At 39.1% G+C, this 14,317-nt stretch overlaps 2 protein-coding genes across 5 annotated transcripts; both read right to left on the reverse strand.

Annotated features, from left to right (window-relative positions):
* Window positions 1-4,309: 4,309 nt before the first annotated feature.
* LOC137885986 (uncharacterized) lies at window positions 4,310-7,816 on the reverse strand. Of its 2 annotated transcripts, none has more exons than XM_068728355.1 (5): window positions 7,612-7,816; window positions 7,100-7,336; window positions 6,311-6,484; window positions 5,599-5,793; window positions 4,310-5,283 (listed from the first exon to the last, which is right to left on the reverse strand). In XM_068728355.1, exons 1-5 carry the CDS (start codon window positions 7,736-7,738, stop codon window positions 5,087-5,089), a joined length of 930 nt encoding a protein of 309 aa, XP_068584456.1. In that variant the 5' UTR covers window positions 7,739-7,816; the 3' UTR covers window positions 4,310-5,086. The 2 variants fall into 2 exon arrangements, with proteins under 2 accessions (XP_068584456.1, XP_068584455.1); XM_068728354.1 differs by having other exon boundaries at window positions 4,310-5,286.
* Window positions 7,817-9,212: 1,396 nt separating this feature from the next.
* LOC137885925 (ubiquitin carboxyl-terminal hydrolase 47-like) lies at window positions 9,213-14,317 on the reverse strand. 3 transcript variants are annotated; one of them, XM_068728277.1, is made up of 11 exons: window positions 14,153-14,317; window positions 13,065-13,194; window positions 12,871-12,967; window positions 12,074-12,189; window positions 11,880-11,950; window positions 11,388-11,513; window positions 11,192-11,287; window positions 10,817-10,945; window positions 10,609-10,737; window positions 10,437-10,512; window positions 9,213-10,210 (listed from the first exon to the last, which is right to left on the reverse strand). In XM_068728277.1, the coding sequence occupies exons 2-11, from the start codon at window positions 13,120-13,122 to the stop codon at window positions 9,417-9,419; spliced, it is 1,692 nt and encodes a 563-aa protein (XP_068584378.1). In that variant the 5' UTR covers window positions 13,123-13,194; window positions 14,153-14,317; the 3' UTR covers window positions 9,213-9,416. The 3 variants fall into 3 exon arrangements, with proteins under 3 accessions (XP_068584378.1, XP_068584379.1, XP_068584380.1); XM_068728278.1 differs by having other exon boundaries at window positions 13,065-13,197; XM_068728279.1 differs by lacking the exon at window positions 14,153-14,317 and adding an exon at window positions 14,029-14,043 and having other exon boundaries at window positions 13,065-13,197.

Below are 14,317 nucleotides of genomic sequence, written 5' to 3' on the forward strand. Positions count from 1 at the left end.
ATCTATTGACATAAGGACCGTTAGATGGCAGTAGTAGACTTGTCATGTTATTGAGCTGCTTTACAGAGTCAATAATGTTGAGGGAAGCTGGATGACTAAAATAGTTCATTCTTAAAATTAAAAAAAAAAAAAATTACAAAAATAAAACTGGTTCATAGTTTGCAGCCATGTCAGTTGGTTACACATCACTTAATACAATAATAGAAATAAAAAGAAAAACTTTAACAACTTTTTGCTGACGTGACGTTGAGAACATTTAGCTGTCCATCTGTGTGGCTTCTTTTGGTGTCTGGTAGGAAGTCCTCAGTATTAATCCTTGTGGAGACGACTCGGCTGCTGCTGGTTGAGGAAGTGAAGGTGTCTCTGATTTCACTTCTCCAGCTGATGTCAGATCCCTGACTTCAGTCGTTTACATGGAGTGGTGTCCTGCGTACTGGAAACTAATCCATGTTTAAACGGAAAGGTGTTCTCCATAGGTAAAAACATGGCTGCACCATAATCACCAACAAATACATAAAGGAAGTGTATTAACATGGAATAACTGTGCATAATCATTTAAAAGTAATAAAAGCTCATAATGTAATAATCATCACATAATATGCGTGTGCTCGTATGACGTGGAATAATTATGTATGAAAGTATTATTTCACATGCTAAGAATCACCCAGTATATTAAACTACATCTCTGTAAATGAACTCTTTTGTCCAGGTCACTGGACATCTTACAGTCCTGAACTGTGTCTCACATTAAAGAGGCTTCACCGATTTAGAAATGATTGATTAAAAATGTCCTCGAGACCAAACAGACAAAGTCCAGTTGCTGTAAATTATGGAATCCATGTATGTCATGTAAAACTAGAAGAGTCCATATGCTTTAAGAAGGAGAGTGTTTTTAAATGATTATACTATGTGTTGAATCCATTACAGTATTGTACAATATATTTAGCTTAGTTTATAACATAATAATATTCTCATAATGGGAAAACGTATTACATTATTACACAGCAGTTTGAACCAGATTAAAAGCTGGTTCAAGGTTCAAGGCACACCCATCTACTTTCTCTGTACATCAAACAGCAGACACTGTTACAGAGATTAGGTTTCTATTAACACCAAAATCACAGCAGAGCGGTTCAGAGTGCAGCTCTGGTGTCTTATTCTAATTCAGAGTAGGTTTAACAAAGAGAAAGTTAAGTTTGCATTTTCAATACGGCAGTCTGTAACATTATCTTTTGATGAAATGTGGTCATCTATTGACATAAGGACCGTTAGATGGCAGTAGTAGACTTGTCATGTTATTGAGCTGCTTTACAGAGTCAATAATGTTGAGGGAAGCTGGGTGACTAAAATAGTTCAACAATACTTTCACTGTCATTCTTAAAATTAAAGATTATATATATATATTGACAGCAAAAAATAAAAGCACTCATTTTCATGTAGCTTGAAGTGGAGCCAATTCTTTTTTAAACTGTTAGTAGTGTGAAGAGCCTGCACACCGTCCAAACCCAGAGGTGTGACTTTGCCAAGTGAGACCTTTGTTTCAGGACGGTGATAGCACATACATAATAATAATACATAATGCAGAACGTCTGTTTGATGTCTGACACAAACAGGTTAACATATGTGAACACATCTCTTAAGTTAACCAACAGAGAAATAGTAACGATTATCCAAACATGCAATATAAAATGAAATATCAAATAGATATTGAACGTGTTGTAGCTGGAAATTGCTCAATGTTGTCCATGTATAGCTGCGTCTCTGAAGTGCAGCTCTGGTGTGTTATCATAATGTGTCCCAGTAGAGAACAGAAGTATCCAGAGTAGGTTTACAAATAAAACACAGTTTCCATACTTCGGTTTTTGCCGCCTTTGTCACCCATTCCACCAGCTCCCTCCTCAGGAGTCCATCCCCCCCGAAGATTTAGTCCCATGTGAATGGTTGACTCGTTACTGATTCCATATTCAGACAGGGTACGGTCGTTTTCCAGCTGTTTGCCTGCATAGATCAGTCGCTGTTGGTCTTCTACAACACACACACACACACACACACACACACACACACACAGGGAGTCAAAGCCGGGTACTGACAGCATTTCTCCAAAATAAATCAACATAGATGTCCTTTAGCCTATAATCCTTCAAACGTTATTTGAATTCTTCCTTCTTGGACCTGCTGCAGTCAGACCACATGACTCTATATTGATAACAGTTGAATGAGAAAACAACTCACTGACTCACACGGAATTTGGGTTAAAAGGAACAGTGTGTAATATTTAGTGATATCTAGAGGTGAGTTGCAGATTGGAAGAAACATAAATCATTTTTTGTTATTTAAAACATTTAACTCCTGAATGTTTTATTGCACTAACAGTAACAAATGAGTGATCTTTACTTCTCCTGGTTCACTTCTCTGTCTCCACTGCTGCCTCTTTGCTCTCTGACGCTGTGTGTGTGTGTGTGTGTGTGTGTGTGTGTGTATGTGTGTGTGTGTGTGTGTGTGTGTGTGTGTGTGTGTGTGTGTGTGTGTGTGTGTAGTTGGAGAAGCAGAGGTGATGAATGTCAGTTTCTGTTGGATGCTGTCGCTGACGACAATAAGTGACAACAATAAGCATCGTGTACGATTCTCTGCATAACGTTTTTCCTCCTCACTCGTGCTGGAGACCTTCAGGATCCCGAAGATAAACTGGAAGAGTCAACCTAGACCAGCACTGAGATGTAGTGGTGATTGTTGTCATTGTAATGAGCTAATTTAATGGTTTGAGAGCCGCCAACGAGCTGCTGCAGCGGGGCAGCTGCTCAGCAGAGAGACAGCGGGGGAAAAGAGCGCACGTGTTCTCATCTTCCTCTCGGAATTATGGATTTATTTAAAACAAGATCAGAGTTGCTGATTATGTGAACAGTGAACAGGCTAGCGTACTAATGGTTTTGGTGAGTTTATTTAGTTTCTGTCCATTTTAAATTAAATATATTTGTATATCATCACCTGTAAAGTCTCTGTTTTTGTCACCAGAAATGAGACTACGGATGTAAATTAGCATTTTTTCTAACTCCGGCATGTTTACATCTTGTATTTTATATTGATGTTCATGAACGTGCTCTGTCCCGATCAAATAATTAATAAATACGAGTCAGTTAAGCTTCAGTTCGGAGAAATAGACAAACTTGAGCATTAGCCTCTAGTCTGACCTGTAGACCTCAGTGTCAGGTTTCAATCGTGAACGTGTTTAGATGCGAAACCAAAGTGATTCTAACCAACCTGGGGTTCCCTCCGTTTCCCGTATCTTCGTCTTCAGCTGCAGCACCGTGCATCTCTGAAACTCAGAGTCACGCAGCTCGATCGTTAAGGTCTTCCCACTCAGCGTTTTAATGAAGAGATTCACAACCATTTCTCTGGTTTTCGTCTGAGCTGCTCCCACGATCGTAACTTTCAGCAGAATAAAACATGGACACCACTGAGCTAAAGAATACTTTCACTTTTAAAATTAAAGGTATATACACCAGCCTGAACCTGGAAACATTTTCTAGACTATAAACTCACATATAGTACTGATTATTATGTATTCACTACTTTATACATGATTTTAAATTTCTTTGATTATATTCATGTAAAGGGAAACTTTAATTACAAGTCGCATTGAAGTGTGAATTTACAGTAAAATGCTGTGATATAGTATATTGGTGTAGAACTACTATATATGTTGAACTGTGATTTTTACAGTCAAATTCCCATCAGATTACTGATACAGCAGTATGTTGTTTTAGAATTACAGTATAAACTTTACAAGTAATGCAAACATTGACATATGTTATGAATGCAACTCTGTAGCCAGTAATTTACACTTGAAATATTGTGAAACAATAAATCAAACTTTTTCACCATTCATATCTGTTCATTGACCAAAACCCCTGTTAAATCCATCTACTTTCTCTGTACATCAAACAGCAGACACTGTTACAGAGATTAGGTTTCTATTAACACCAAAATCACAGCAGAGCGGTTCAGAGTGCAGCTCTGGTGTCTTATTCTAATTCAGAGTAGGTTTAACAAAGAGAAAGTTAAGTTTGCATTTTCAATACGGCAGTCTGTAACATTATCTTTTGATGAAATGTGGTCATCTATTGACATAAGGACCGTTAGATGGCAGTAGTAGACTTGTCATGTTATTGAGCTGCTTTACAGAGTCAATAATGTTGAGGGAAGCTGGGTGACTAAAATAGTTTAACAATACTTTCACTGTCATTCTTAATATTTTATATATATATATATATATATATATATATATATATATATTATCAGCAAGCTTGAAGTGGAGCCAATTCTTTTTTAAACTGGCAGTAGTGTGAAAGTAACTCTGTAGCCAGTTATTTACTATAAATTTACACATCAAATTACATTACAGTCATTTAGCAGACGCTTTTATCCAAAGCGACTTACAATAAGTGCATCAACATTGGTAATCAAGAGAACTACTAGTCACCAGAAGTCATAAGTACATCTCCTTTTTCAAACAAGCATCTAAGAGCATGAAGCAGAGCATAACTCAGAGCCAAAGTACAGAAACAAGAAAAACAGTTAGTGCTATAAGTAATACGAATACAATAAGTGCAACAAGCTAGTATGAATACAGTAAATGCTAAGTGGAAGGCTCAGGGAAGCACTTCCTGAAGAGGTGGGTTTTCAGCCTGCGCCTCCGCTGTCCTGACGTCAGTGGGGAGTTCATTCCACCACTGTGGGGCCAGGACAGAAAACAGCCGTGACCGGGTCGATCGGCCGCCAGGACCTCTGAGCGACGGGGCGACCGATGATACTGCATCACTTAAAGTTACCATTTACATAATGCAGAACGTTTATTTGATGTCTGACACAAACAAGTGGACATATGTGAACACATTTAAGTTAAACAACAGTAAAATAGTAACGTTTATCCAAACATGCAATATAAAATGAAATATCAAATAGATATTGTACATGTTGCAGCTGGAAATTGTTCAATGTTGTCCATGTATAGCTGCGTCTCTGAAGTGCAGCTCTGGTGTGTTATCAAAATGTGTCCCAGTAGAGAACAGAAGTATCCAGAGTAGGTTTAAAAATATAACATATCTTCCATACTTCGGTTTTTGCCGCCTTTGTCACCCATTCCACCAGCTCCCTTCTCAGGAACCACCCCTCCCCCCCGACACCTTATTACCAAGTCAATGGTTGACTTGTTACTGATTCCACATTCAGACAGGGTACGGTTGTCTTCCAGCTGGTTGCCTGCATAGATCAGTCGCTGTTGGTCTTCTACAACAAACACACACACACACACACACACACACACACACACACACACACACACACTTGCTGACACAATTTCTCCAAAACAAATCAACATGTCACATATACATCTTATTGGACCTGCTGCAGTAAAGCTACATGGCAAGAATCGCCGATTCGCACAGAATTTGGGTTCAATAGATTTAGCAACTTCATTTGAATGTTAACTGTTTAGTTTAAGCTTCATAACCTGTAAGTGCAAGTGGTTATTTACTTATGTGTATTTATTCATGTGTAGGCTCTCTAATAGGTCGTGTGTATAGGTCAAAATGACTCTACCTGGTATATGAGAGTAATTCAGTCTCTCATTTATCTTCTCTTTCAGCTGCAGCACTGTGATGCTCTTAAACTGCTCCACAGTGTCACACAGGTCGATCATCATCGTCTCTCCTCTTAAACCACGAACGGCGACTCTCACAACCATGTCTGTGGAGTTCGTCTGTGAGTTTCTGTCACGCTGCTGTTCACTTGGTGCTGATTACAAAAGAGTGTGGTTGTGTTAAATAAATACTTTCACTGTTAAATTTAAAGAAATATATATTATCAGCAAAAAATAAAAGCACTCATTTTCATGTAGCTTGAAGTGGAGCCAATTCTTTTTTAAACTGTTAGTAGTGTGAAGAGCCTGCACACCGTCCAAACCCAGAGGTGTGACTTTGCCAAGGGAGACCTTTGTTTCAGGACGGTGATAGCACATACATAATAATAATACATAATGCAGAACGTCTGTTTGATGTCTGACACAAACAGGTTAACATATGTGAACACATCTCTTAAGTTAACCAACAGAGAAATAGTAACGATTATCCAAACATGCAATATAAAATGAAATATCAAATAGATATTGAACGTGTTGTAGCTGGAAATTGCTCAATGTTGTCCATGTATAGCTGCGTCTCTGAAGTGCAGCTCTGGTGTGTTATCATAATGTGTCCCAGTAGAGAACAGAAGTATCCAGAGTAGGTTTACAAATCAAACACAGTTTCCATACTTCGGTTTTTGCCGCCTTTGTCACCCATTCCACCAGCTCCCTCCTCAGGATCAGTCCTTCCCCCCCGAAGCCTTAGTAGCAAGAGAATGGTTGCCAGGTCCTGGATTCCATAGTCAGACAGGGTACGGCCGTCTGCCAGCCGTTTGCCTTGGTAGATCAGTCGCTGTTTCTCTTCTACAACAAACGCGCGCACACACGCACACACACACGCACACACGCACACACACACACACACACACACACAGGGAGTCAAAGCCAGGCACTGACAACATTTCTCCAAAATAAATCAACAAAGATGTCATTTAGCGTATAATTATTACAAAGTAATTAAAAAAAATATTTAAAAAAAAAAAAAAAAATCTAGTTTTCAGATTGAGATTAACGTCATACTAGTTCACTCATCACTCCCTTTCTAAGCGTGTCGGAGAACTTCGGTGGCCTTCAGGTAGAGTTTGGTATCTTTATGATTTTATTACGACTAGGAGCTACTCTTATCAACACTCGATTCCTTTTCATGAATAAATAAATGCTTTAAAAAACATGTATACCTTGAGCTTGACCTTATGTTGAGCTTGTGTAAACATAGCGGTGGTGGATGAGAGGCGGCAGAGAGAGAGCAGGTTCAGCTTCTGTTTACGTCATAGTATACCATTTCAAAAAAGTCCTACTATGAATTTTCCCTTTAACAGTATGACACATGCATTAGCCTTTGGTCTAACCTGTAGACCTCAGTGTCAACTTTCAATCGTGAACGTGTTTAGATGCGAAACCAAAGTGATTCTAACCAACCTGGGATTCCCAATGTATCCTGTATCCTGCGCTTCAGATGCTCCAAACAGCAGCTCCTAAACTCTTCTTCTTCCAGACAGAATATATTGGTTGGCCCACGAGCATCTTGAATGAAGAGTGTTTTTGTGAGGTGCTGAGTCCCTAACTGAATGGTTGACTCGTGCTGGATTCCATAGTCAGACAGTTTAGCGTCATCTTTCAGCAGGCACCATTTGAAGATCAGTGAGTGGGAAAAATCTGAGAGAGAGAGAGAGAGAGAGAGAGAGAGAGAGAGAGAGAGAGAGAGAGAGAGAGAGAGAGAGACAACATTTCTCCAAAATAAATCAACAAAGATGTCATGTCATTATTCTCAGGAAGTACAAGTTCCTCCATTCATATCATTGGATGGCAAAATAACTCGCAAGGAATTTGAGTTTAACCTAAATATCAGCGTGTAGACCTAAGTGACAAGTGACTATTTCAATGGTGAACGTGCAGCAGGTCGCGCGTAGTCCAAAGTGATTCTGTTCTACCTCGTGTTGTTTTCTCCTGTATCTTCGTCTTCAGCTGCTGCACCGTGTAGCTCTTAAACTCAGAGTCACGCAGCTCGATCTCTGTGATCTCCCCTAGTGAGTCTTTAATGAAGAGCTTCACAGCCATTTCTGTGGTGTTTATCTGTGAGCTTCTCTCACAATCTTAACTTTCAGCAGAGTAAAACATGGAAACCACTGAGCTAAAGACTACTTTCACTTTTACTTTTAACATTAGAGAAAGGGCAAGCTCAAATCGTGGCAGCGGCAGCTAGTAGAGGCACTTCCTGTGGCAAGCTCAGCTGCCGCAGGAAGTTGTGGCAGCTCCTTTTTACGTGTTTTTAAAGTTCTTTGATTGTATTCTTGTGAAGGGGAACTTTAAATACAAGTCGCATTGAAGTGTGAATTTACAGTAAAATGCAACTATGATCTTTGAAATATGCTGTGAATGCAACTCAGTAGCCAGTATGTTACAATTGAAATATACTAAAATAATAAATTTGACTTGACATTTATATAGGTTAACCCTTCACTGTCACTGTTATACTGTGACTGTGATACTTTTGAGTGATTCCATTTCATAGAACTATGCTAAGACGAGTTCATCTGCACATTTATCAGAACACTCACTGATAAATGTGTAAAATTATAAAACTTTGTGTTTGTATATATGTTGTGTGTTTATGAACGATCAAATTTACAGTATTTTACAATATTATTAATCCCCAAATAACTGAACAATGATACGTTTTTAAGACAGGAATAGTAGTCTAACAAACAACAAAAACATACATTTCTTTTAAAATATTTTTTTGAATGTTAGAATTAAGACGATACTTTGACCTACATAAATAATGACTGACGTGTGTAAGATTCCACATTCAGACAGCAGGGTGGAGTCTTCTCTTCTGATCCTTTGTTTTAAAGGATAGTTCTACACAAAAGGAGCTGGAGCCCTGAGGTGCAAAACAAAACACAACAACAGTCAGAAAACACACAAAGTAGGTTTAGTGGAAAAGCACAACAATTTGGAGAGGTTTCGGTCGGGACACTCAGTTATAAACACCCTTACAAGTGCAAAAAATCATAATCATTATAAGCCCACCGAATTGGACTATAAGACTGTAATTCATGGGTTATAATAAAAATAGATTAGATAAAGTCTTATCTGGTGGATTTTGTATTTCATCTTCAGCCGCTGCCACCTGTGTTTTTCATCCCCATCATGACGTACCTGAATAAATATATATTAACGAACTGAGAAGACTAGTAAGATTCCACCTTATTAGGCATTTAGGAAATCAAAGTCTGGTAAATAATGTATAAGTGAACAACACTAACAGGGTTAACGTAGAGTTCTTAATCAAAGATAAATGTGCATTATCGATATAAAAATGCATTATTATTTCTTTCTTCCCTTTATTTACCTCCTACCAGAGCTCCACTGCTGATAAATAAAATAAAAGAACCTCACTTTCCATAAATCATAATTGATTTCCCTCTAACCATACAAGTTCATTTGTGGTTAACTCAGTCCAATCCATGTCCTCGCCTGAAACAGTCATATATTAGTATGTGCCTTTACAGTAAAATACACAGTGAAGTACTCAGCAGCCACTGAATTACTTTATTGTTTTACTGACATAAGTGCATGATGTTTATCCAAATACCGCAAGTGCATGTAGGTTCCTAAAACAGTGAAATGGTGACATTCATCCATCTGAAATCAAAGCAAAACATCACCGACCACAGTCATAAATAAGCTATTCCAAGTGACAATTCACGTATCACTTATCCGTATTCACTCTTCACCTCCATGGCCTTTTTTTTAATGTGTCCCTGCTCTCTGCAGCCTTTCTTCTCACACTTGCAGTTGTTTCTCCCCTTTTCACAGTTTGTGTGGTCGCCAGTCTGCAGCTGCCGTCCGCCGTCACAAAATGCTGCCTTTTCTCCTTGTCTCTCTTTGGACTGATTGATTTTAGGCATTTGTTTGGTGAAAAGCCGAGCCCAACGAGTTTGTGTATTCTAAATAGCTGCTGCAAGTCTCTTGTCAGGTATGGAAGTGACTTTAGAGCAGAATCACACACATTCGCACTGACACACGCCTCTCTTTTCTGTTCAGCTCTATTTTCTTTTACCTCTGTTACTGCCTCCCTTTTGGTTTTAAAAACGTTAGCGTCTGCAGGTTTGACTCTATTTCTTGTCAGGCTACTATCATTACCATCTTTTTGTAGCTTTGCAAAATTTGACTTTTGTGTTTGCCCACTTGTCCTGTAGTCCTCTCCATCTGCTCCAGTGCATGTTTGAAGTAACATCTCTTTGTGCGGCCTCACGCATGCTGCTCTCGGGTCTCGCTGTTCGTTCGGTTCCCAAGAAAAGTTTGTCTGTTTCTTCCAAACCGTATCGTCGTGGCTCTTCTTTAATTCATCGACATTCAAGCGCTTCAAGTTTCCCCCTCCGTTGCAGCTTTCATCCTTCAGTAGATCCGGTACGAGGGCCTCTCCTCTCTCCGCCTCGTCACGTCTTCCTTCAGCGTCAACATCTGCGTGTGTGCAGACAGACTGCTGGTTGCCTTCATGGAGTTTTTCAGTATGTCTGCTAACTTTAAAGGTAAAAATGGGAGGTTAATAATAATAATAATAATAATAATAATAATAACAACAACTGTATTTATATAGCACCTTTCATACCGTTTCATCTTCTTCTGCTTAAGATGCTAACTGACTTCAGTGTTAGACTTGAATAGTAAAGCAGTTTAATTGAAAAATGTAAACAGAGCCAAACAAAAACCAGTAAACCATGAAGTAAATGCACATTTGTAAACTTACCCTTCCTGTACATGAGGAGGTAAGCTGTACGAGACCTCAAAGAGTTATTTCCAGCCCCAAACAGGGGTGGTGTGACCTGTAGAATTGAAAATAATCACAGTAAATGTTGCGTCGTTGAACTGTGTGAGGATCAGTGAAACTGGACTGCATATAGAAAAATGAACCTCCTCACCCTGTTAACAATGTCGTCATTGAAGTGATACCACGCGTGAGTTTCGAAGGACTTGATTTGTGCAGTGTAATGACCTCCCGTTAGAGTACCGAAGTGGTTAACTAAAGCGTAGAGGTCGTATTTACAACTCTGAGGAGACGGAAATAAAACACCGTCAACACATGTTAAATCAAAAACAATTTGCTGCGGAAATAAATATAAATAGTACCTCTATGTCTAAAGATTTGGGGACATCCACGTTGCGGTGAAGCTTCACGTAACACCTGAGCTTGTAGTCAAAGCTGAATCTCTTCAGCAGGAGGGTCATAATCTCTGGACTCTGTGTCATCTCACATTCCTAGACCACACAATGAAACGCAGGGTCACCCAACACACTTAAGACTTCAGTAGATCGGAATCAGGAATTAGGTTTAACCTGCTGTAGTGAGATGCATGGAGATGCATTACGTTAAAAGGTCAAATACTTATTGGGATCTACATAAGCCTTGTGCATACATTGTTATCAATGTAGGCTTGTGAGAAATTATATAAATGTTTTCATGCAAATTAAAAAAGGGAAAACGTGAACTAAATGAATACTCACAAAGTCTGCATCTCGCTTTTTATTGCACCGGTTGCAGTACACTTTGTTGTCCCCGCAGACCTTTTCTCCCTTGAAGAAAGCCTTCAACCCATTTTCCTGTAAACATTGTGTATTTATTCATCCTGCATGCATCTTATCTTGTGCATTTCTGAAAAATGCATAGCTCTTATTCGTCGTTAAAAGGAAGGCGTAGTACCACGCTGTAGGTTTGACGACGCACATCTTCCACCGCTAGCGGCAGAATCCAAAAAAAGCCCCTGGAATTGTTCCTCTCTTTGCACTTAAGGCATGTGGTCCTGTGACCCAGCTCTCCCTTGAATATCTAGACACAAAAAGACACACCACAGGTTCAATGGGTGCTGAGCAGCCTGGTAGTTAATATTCCACTCAAATTCTACTTTTTTTGTATCCTATAATCTCCTCCCGCAGACCTGAACACTTAAACCACTCCTGTAACATAATCCACATCTCTAATCTCTCACTTCTCTAATTCTTTATTCGTGATGGAATGTAACTAAGTATATTTACTTAACTGAAACATATGTACAACTGTTTCTCACAATTTTCTTACAATTCACAAACCACAACAATTAATGGATTGACCATGAAAATACTGTGACACTATCTAATGACAGGGTAAACAATATTATATAAAATATATCATTAGATATAGAAATGATATCCATACCTTGGCTGCCTCTGGACTGGTCAAACCCAAAATCTTCTCAAAATACTCAGCTGCATCCCGTTGCTCATATACTTAAAGTAGGAGAGATGATTAAAACGGCTCATTGTCAGCATATATGCAGCTTCTCTGAGTCAGCAGGATATTCACACACAAGCAGCTACAGCAGCAGTGTGATGTCTCAAATCCAAACTTACCGTTTGTGATCCCCAGTGTTTTTGTGACGTATTCTGTTTTCGCCGTACTTTTCTGTAAATCAGCAAATAGTCTTCTCAGCTGTGGGTCAATGGTTGGTGAATCTTCACGGCAGCATCTGTGGCACAGTGAGAATAATACGATACTTTATTGGGACGAGTGACGGTTATCCTAAAGTTCTTCTTTACGTATTTTGTCTAACATACGCTACCGTAGATATGAAGCTGGACCCATCAGCAGGTTAGCTTAGCTTAGCATAAAGACTAGAGACAGGGGGAAACGGCTAGCCTGGCTTTGTCTGAAGTTGATTGACAGACATCGGTACATAAAAGCAATACAATCTCAGTTATTTGGCTCATTTTATACACATCAAAGGACGAGCAAGTTAAAAAGCCGGACTCATGTTAGGAAACAAGCGCACAAACCAAGAAAACAATACAAAAGAGACAAAAATGTATAAAATAAATAGACGTAAATACAGCTACCACTATTACAGATTTATTATTGCCATCATTCATTCCACACCTTCAGCCTCCCTCAAACCCTTCTTATTAATTAGGGAACTTTATTCTATTGCATTTGGACAGAGTCAGGCTAGCTGTTTCCCCCTGCCTCCAGTCTTTATGCTAAGCTAAGCTAACACCGCTGGCTCCAGCTTTACTGTACATACATGAGTGGTATCAATCTGCTCAGCAAGAAAGCATCCCAAAATGTCAAACTATTCCTTTAACATACTGTAAAGATCTAAAAACAACAACATTTCTTTGGGGTTTTCATTTGATCTCAACTGTTTACCAACCGTTCCACAGCCTCCCGGAAGTCTTCGGTCATGAACAGCACCTGAAGAACGCTGTTCAAATAGCATGTCAGACCTGGACTGTTCAGGCCATGGTAATCTAAAGACACACCAGAGACACAAGACACACAACTGCTCCACTATCATGAAACTCAGAAGCTTATAAGACACATTGTTTGTAATGTAATGTCCCTTACCTGAGATGGTGAAGTTGTCTAGTTTCTCTCTGAACATTTCAACGAGGTCATGATTCATAATGTCTTCAGAATGAGAGCGTTGACATTTTTAAGATTACTGAGGTTTTTTTTCCTGATGTACGGATTCAGCCTGCTGAAGCACATGAGAAACAGCAGAAGTTAAGAGACAGCAAGCAAGGACAAGTGGCCTGATTTTACACTCACACTACGAAACATGGTCATAAACAACAACAAAACAACACTGAACAGTGAAAACAGCCAGAGGATAGTGTGACAGGGCTAGTATCTGAGAGTTTTGCATGTGTTTTGATACAGTCTTATTAGCTAATAATGATGGCAGAGAGGTCATTTTATTGCATTACCAGGGACGGTCGTGAAAATTATACTTCTCATATGTAGAAATTGTTTAGAAATGTACTACTAATAATCCACTACTAATGTATACAGCGGATGTAAGTACTGCTACTTTTCAGGTTTTTATTTTAAACAGGGCTACAACACACATCAGTCTTTAAAATATGACGCTGTGATGATTGTTAGAAATTAAACTTGCAGTAGCTTAAGTTTCATTAGCTCCTCATCAACTAGATATGACAATATAAAGCTGCTTACACATTTATGCATCAGCGAGAATACTCCAATAATACAACACTCTGAGAGAGGCCATTCTGCTGCAGAACAAGTACTTTTTTTTATTTTGCTGCCAATACTTCAATGAATAAATAAAGTTTAGTTTCTACTCATGCACAATAACAAATGCAGGACTTTTACTACATGTGGCATTTCTATACTTCAGAAGAAAAAAAAGCCCGACACGTACATCACAATAAGAAAGCAGATCGAGTTATAATTTTGCATGGCAACTACATGGTGAAACTTAAAAAAAACAAAAAAGAAGAGAATTGTCAGCCCAAACAAACACAGCAACGAGTAAAATCCCGGTACATTAAACACGAGAAGTAACCGGTGAACGAAGCTGGTGCGTTTGGGTGTCATGGAAAGCCCCGCAGCCTCTCGATCCTCCGTTAGCACAACCAGCGACTACAAAATAGGTTATAAATAAGTACGGGAAGACAAAAACAACGCACCTTAAAGCGGTAGCCACGCGCACACTATGATTCTCAAGGTCCAAAAACACACGGTGACTCTTTGCTCAGGTATGTAGTGCAAGGAGAGGGTGAGACACGAAGGTAGTTACCGCGCAGCCCATCTGGTTAGTCGACTGCAACCTTCTTTCACTTTCGATATCAACG

This window comes from Cebidichthys violaceus, unplaced genomic scaffold (assembly GCF_023349555.1).
Source record: "Cebidichthys violaceus isolate CVI_PGR_0920_01 unplaced genomic scaffold, fCebVio1.0.p SCAF_41, whole genome shotgun sequence".
Classification (NCBI taxonomy): Eukaryota; Metazoa; Chordata; class Actinopteri; order Perciformes; family Stichaeidae; genus Cebidichthys; species Cebidichthys violaceus.

Bases quoted from the DNA above. Each gene is read 5' to 3' on its own strand.
- LOC137885986 (XM_068728354.1), bottom strand. From the start codon at position 7,738: ATGGCTGTGAAGCTCTTCATTAAAGACTCACTAGGGGAGATCACAGAG. The intron at 7,337-7,611 runs GTAGAACAGAAT...TCTCTCTCTCAG, and splicing joins ACAGGAGAAAACAACACGAG to ATTTTTCCCACTCACTGATC. The intron at 5,794-6,310 runs GTATGGAAACTG...TTTTGTAATCAG, and splicing joins CAAAGGCGGCAAAAACCGAA to CACCAAGTGAACAGCAGCGT.
- LOC137885925 (XM_068728277.1), bottom strand. From the start codon at position 13,122: ATGAATCATGACCTCGTTGAAATGTTCAGAGAGAAACTAGACAACTTC. The intron at 12,190-12,870 runs GTTGGTAAACAG...ACTGTGCCACAG, and splicing joins TTCCGGGAGGCTGTGGAACG to ATGCTGCCGTGAAGATTCAC. The intron at 10,946-11,191 runs GTGAGTATTCAT...TGTGTGGTCTAG, and splicing joins AAAAGCGAGATGCAGACTTT to GAATGTGAGATGACACAGAG.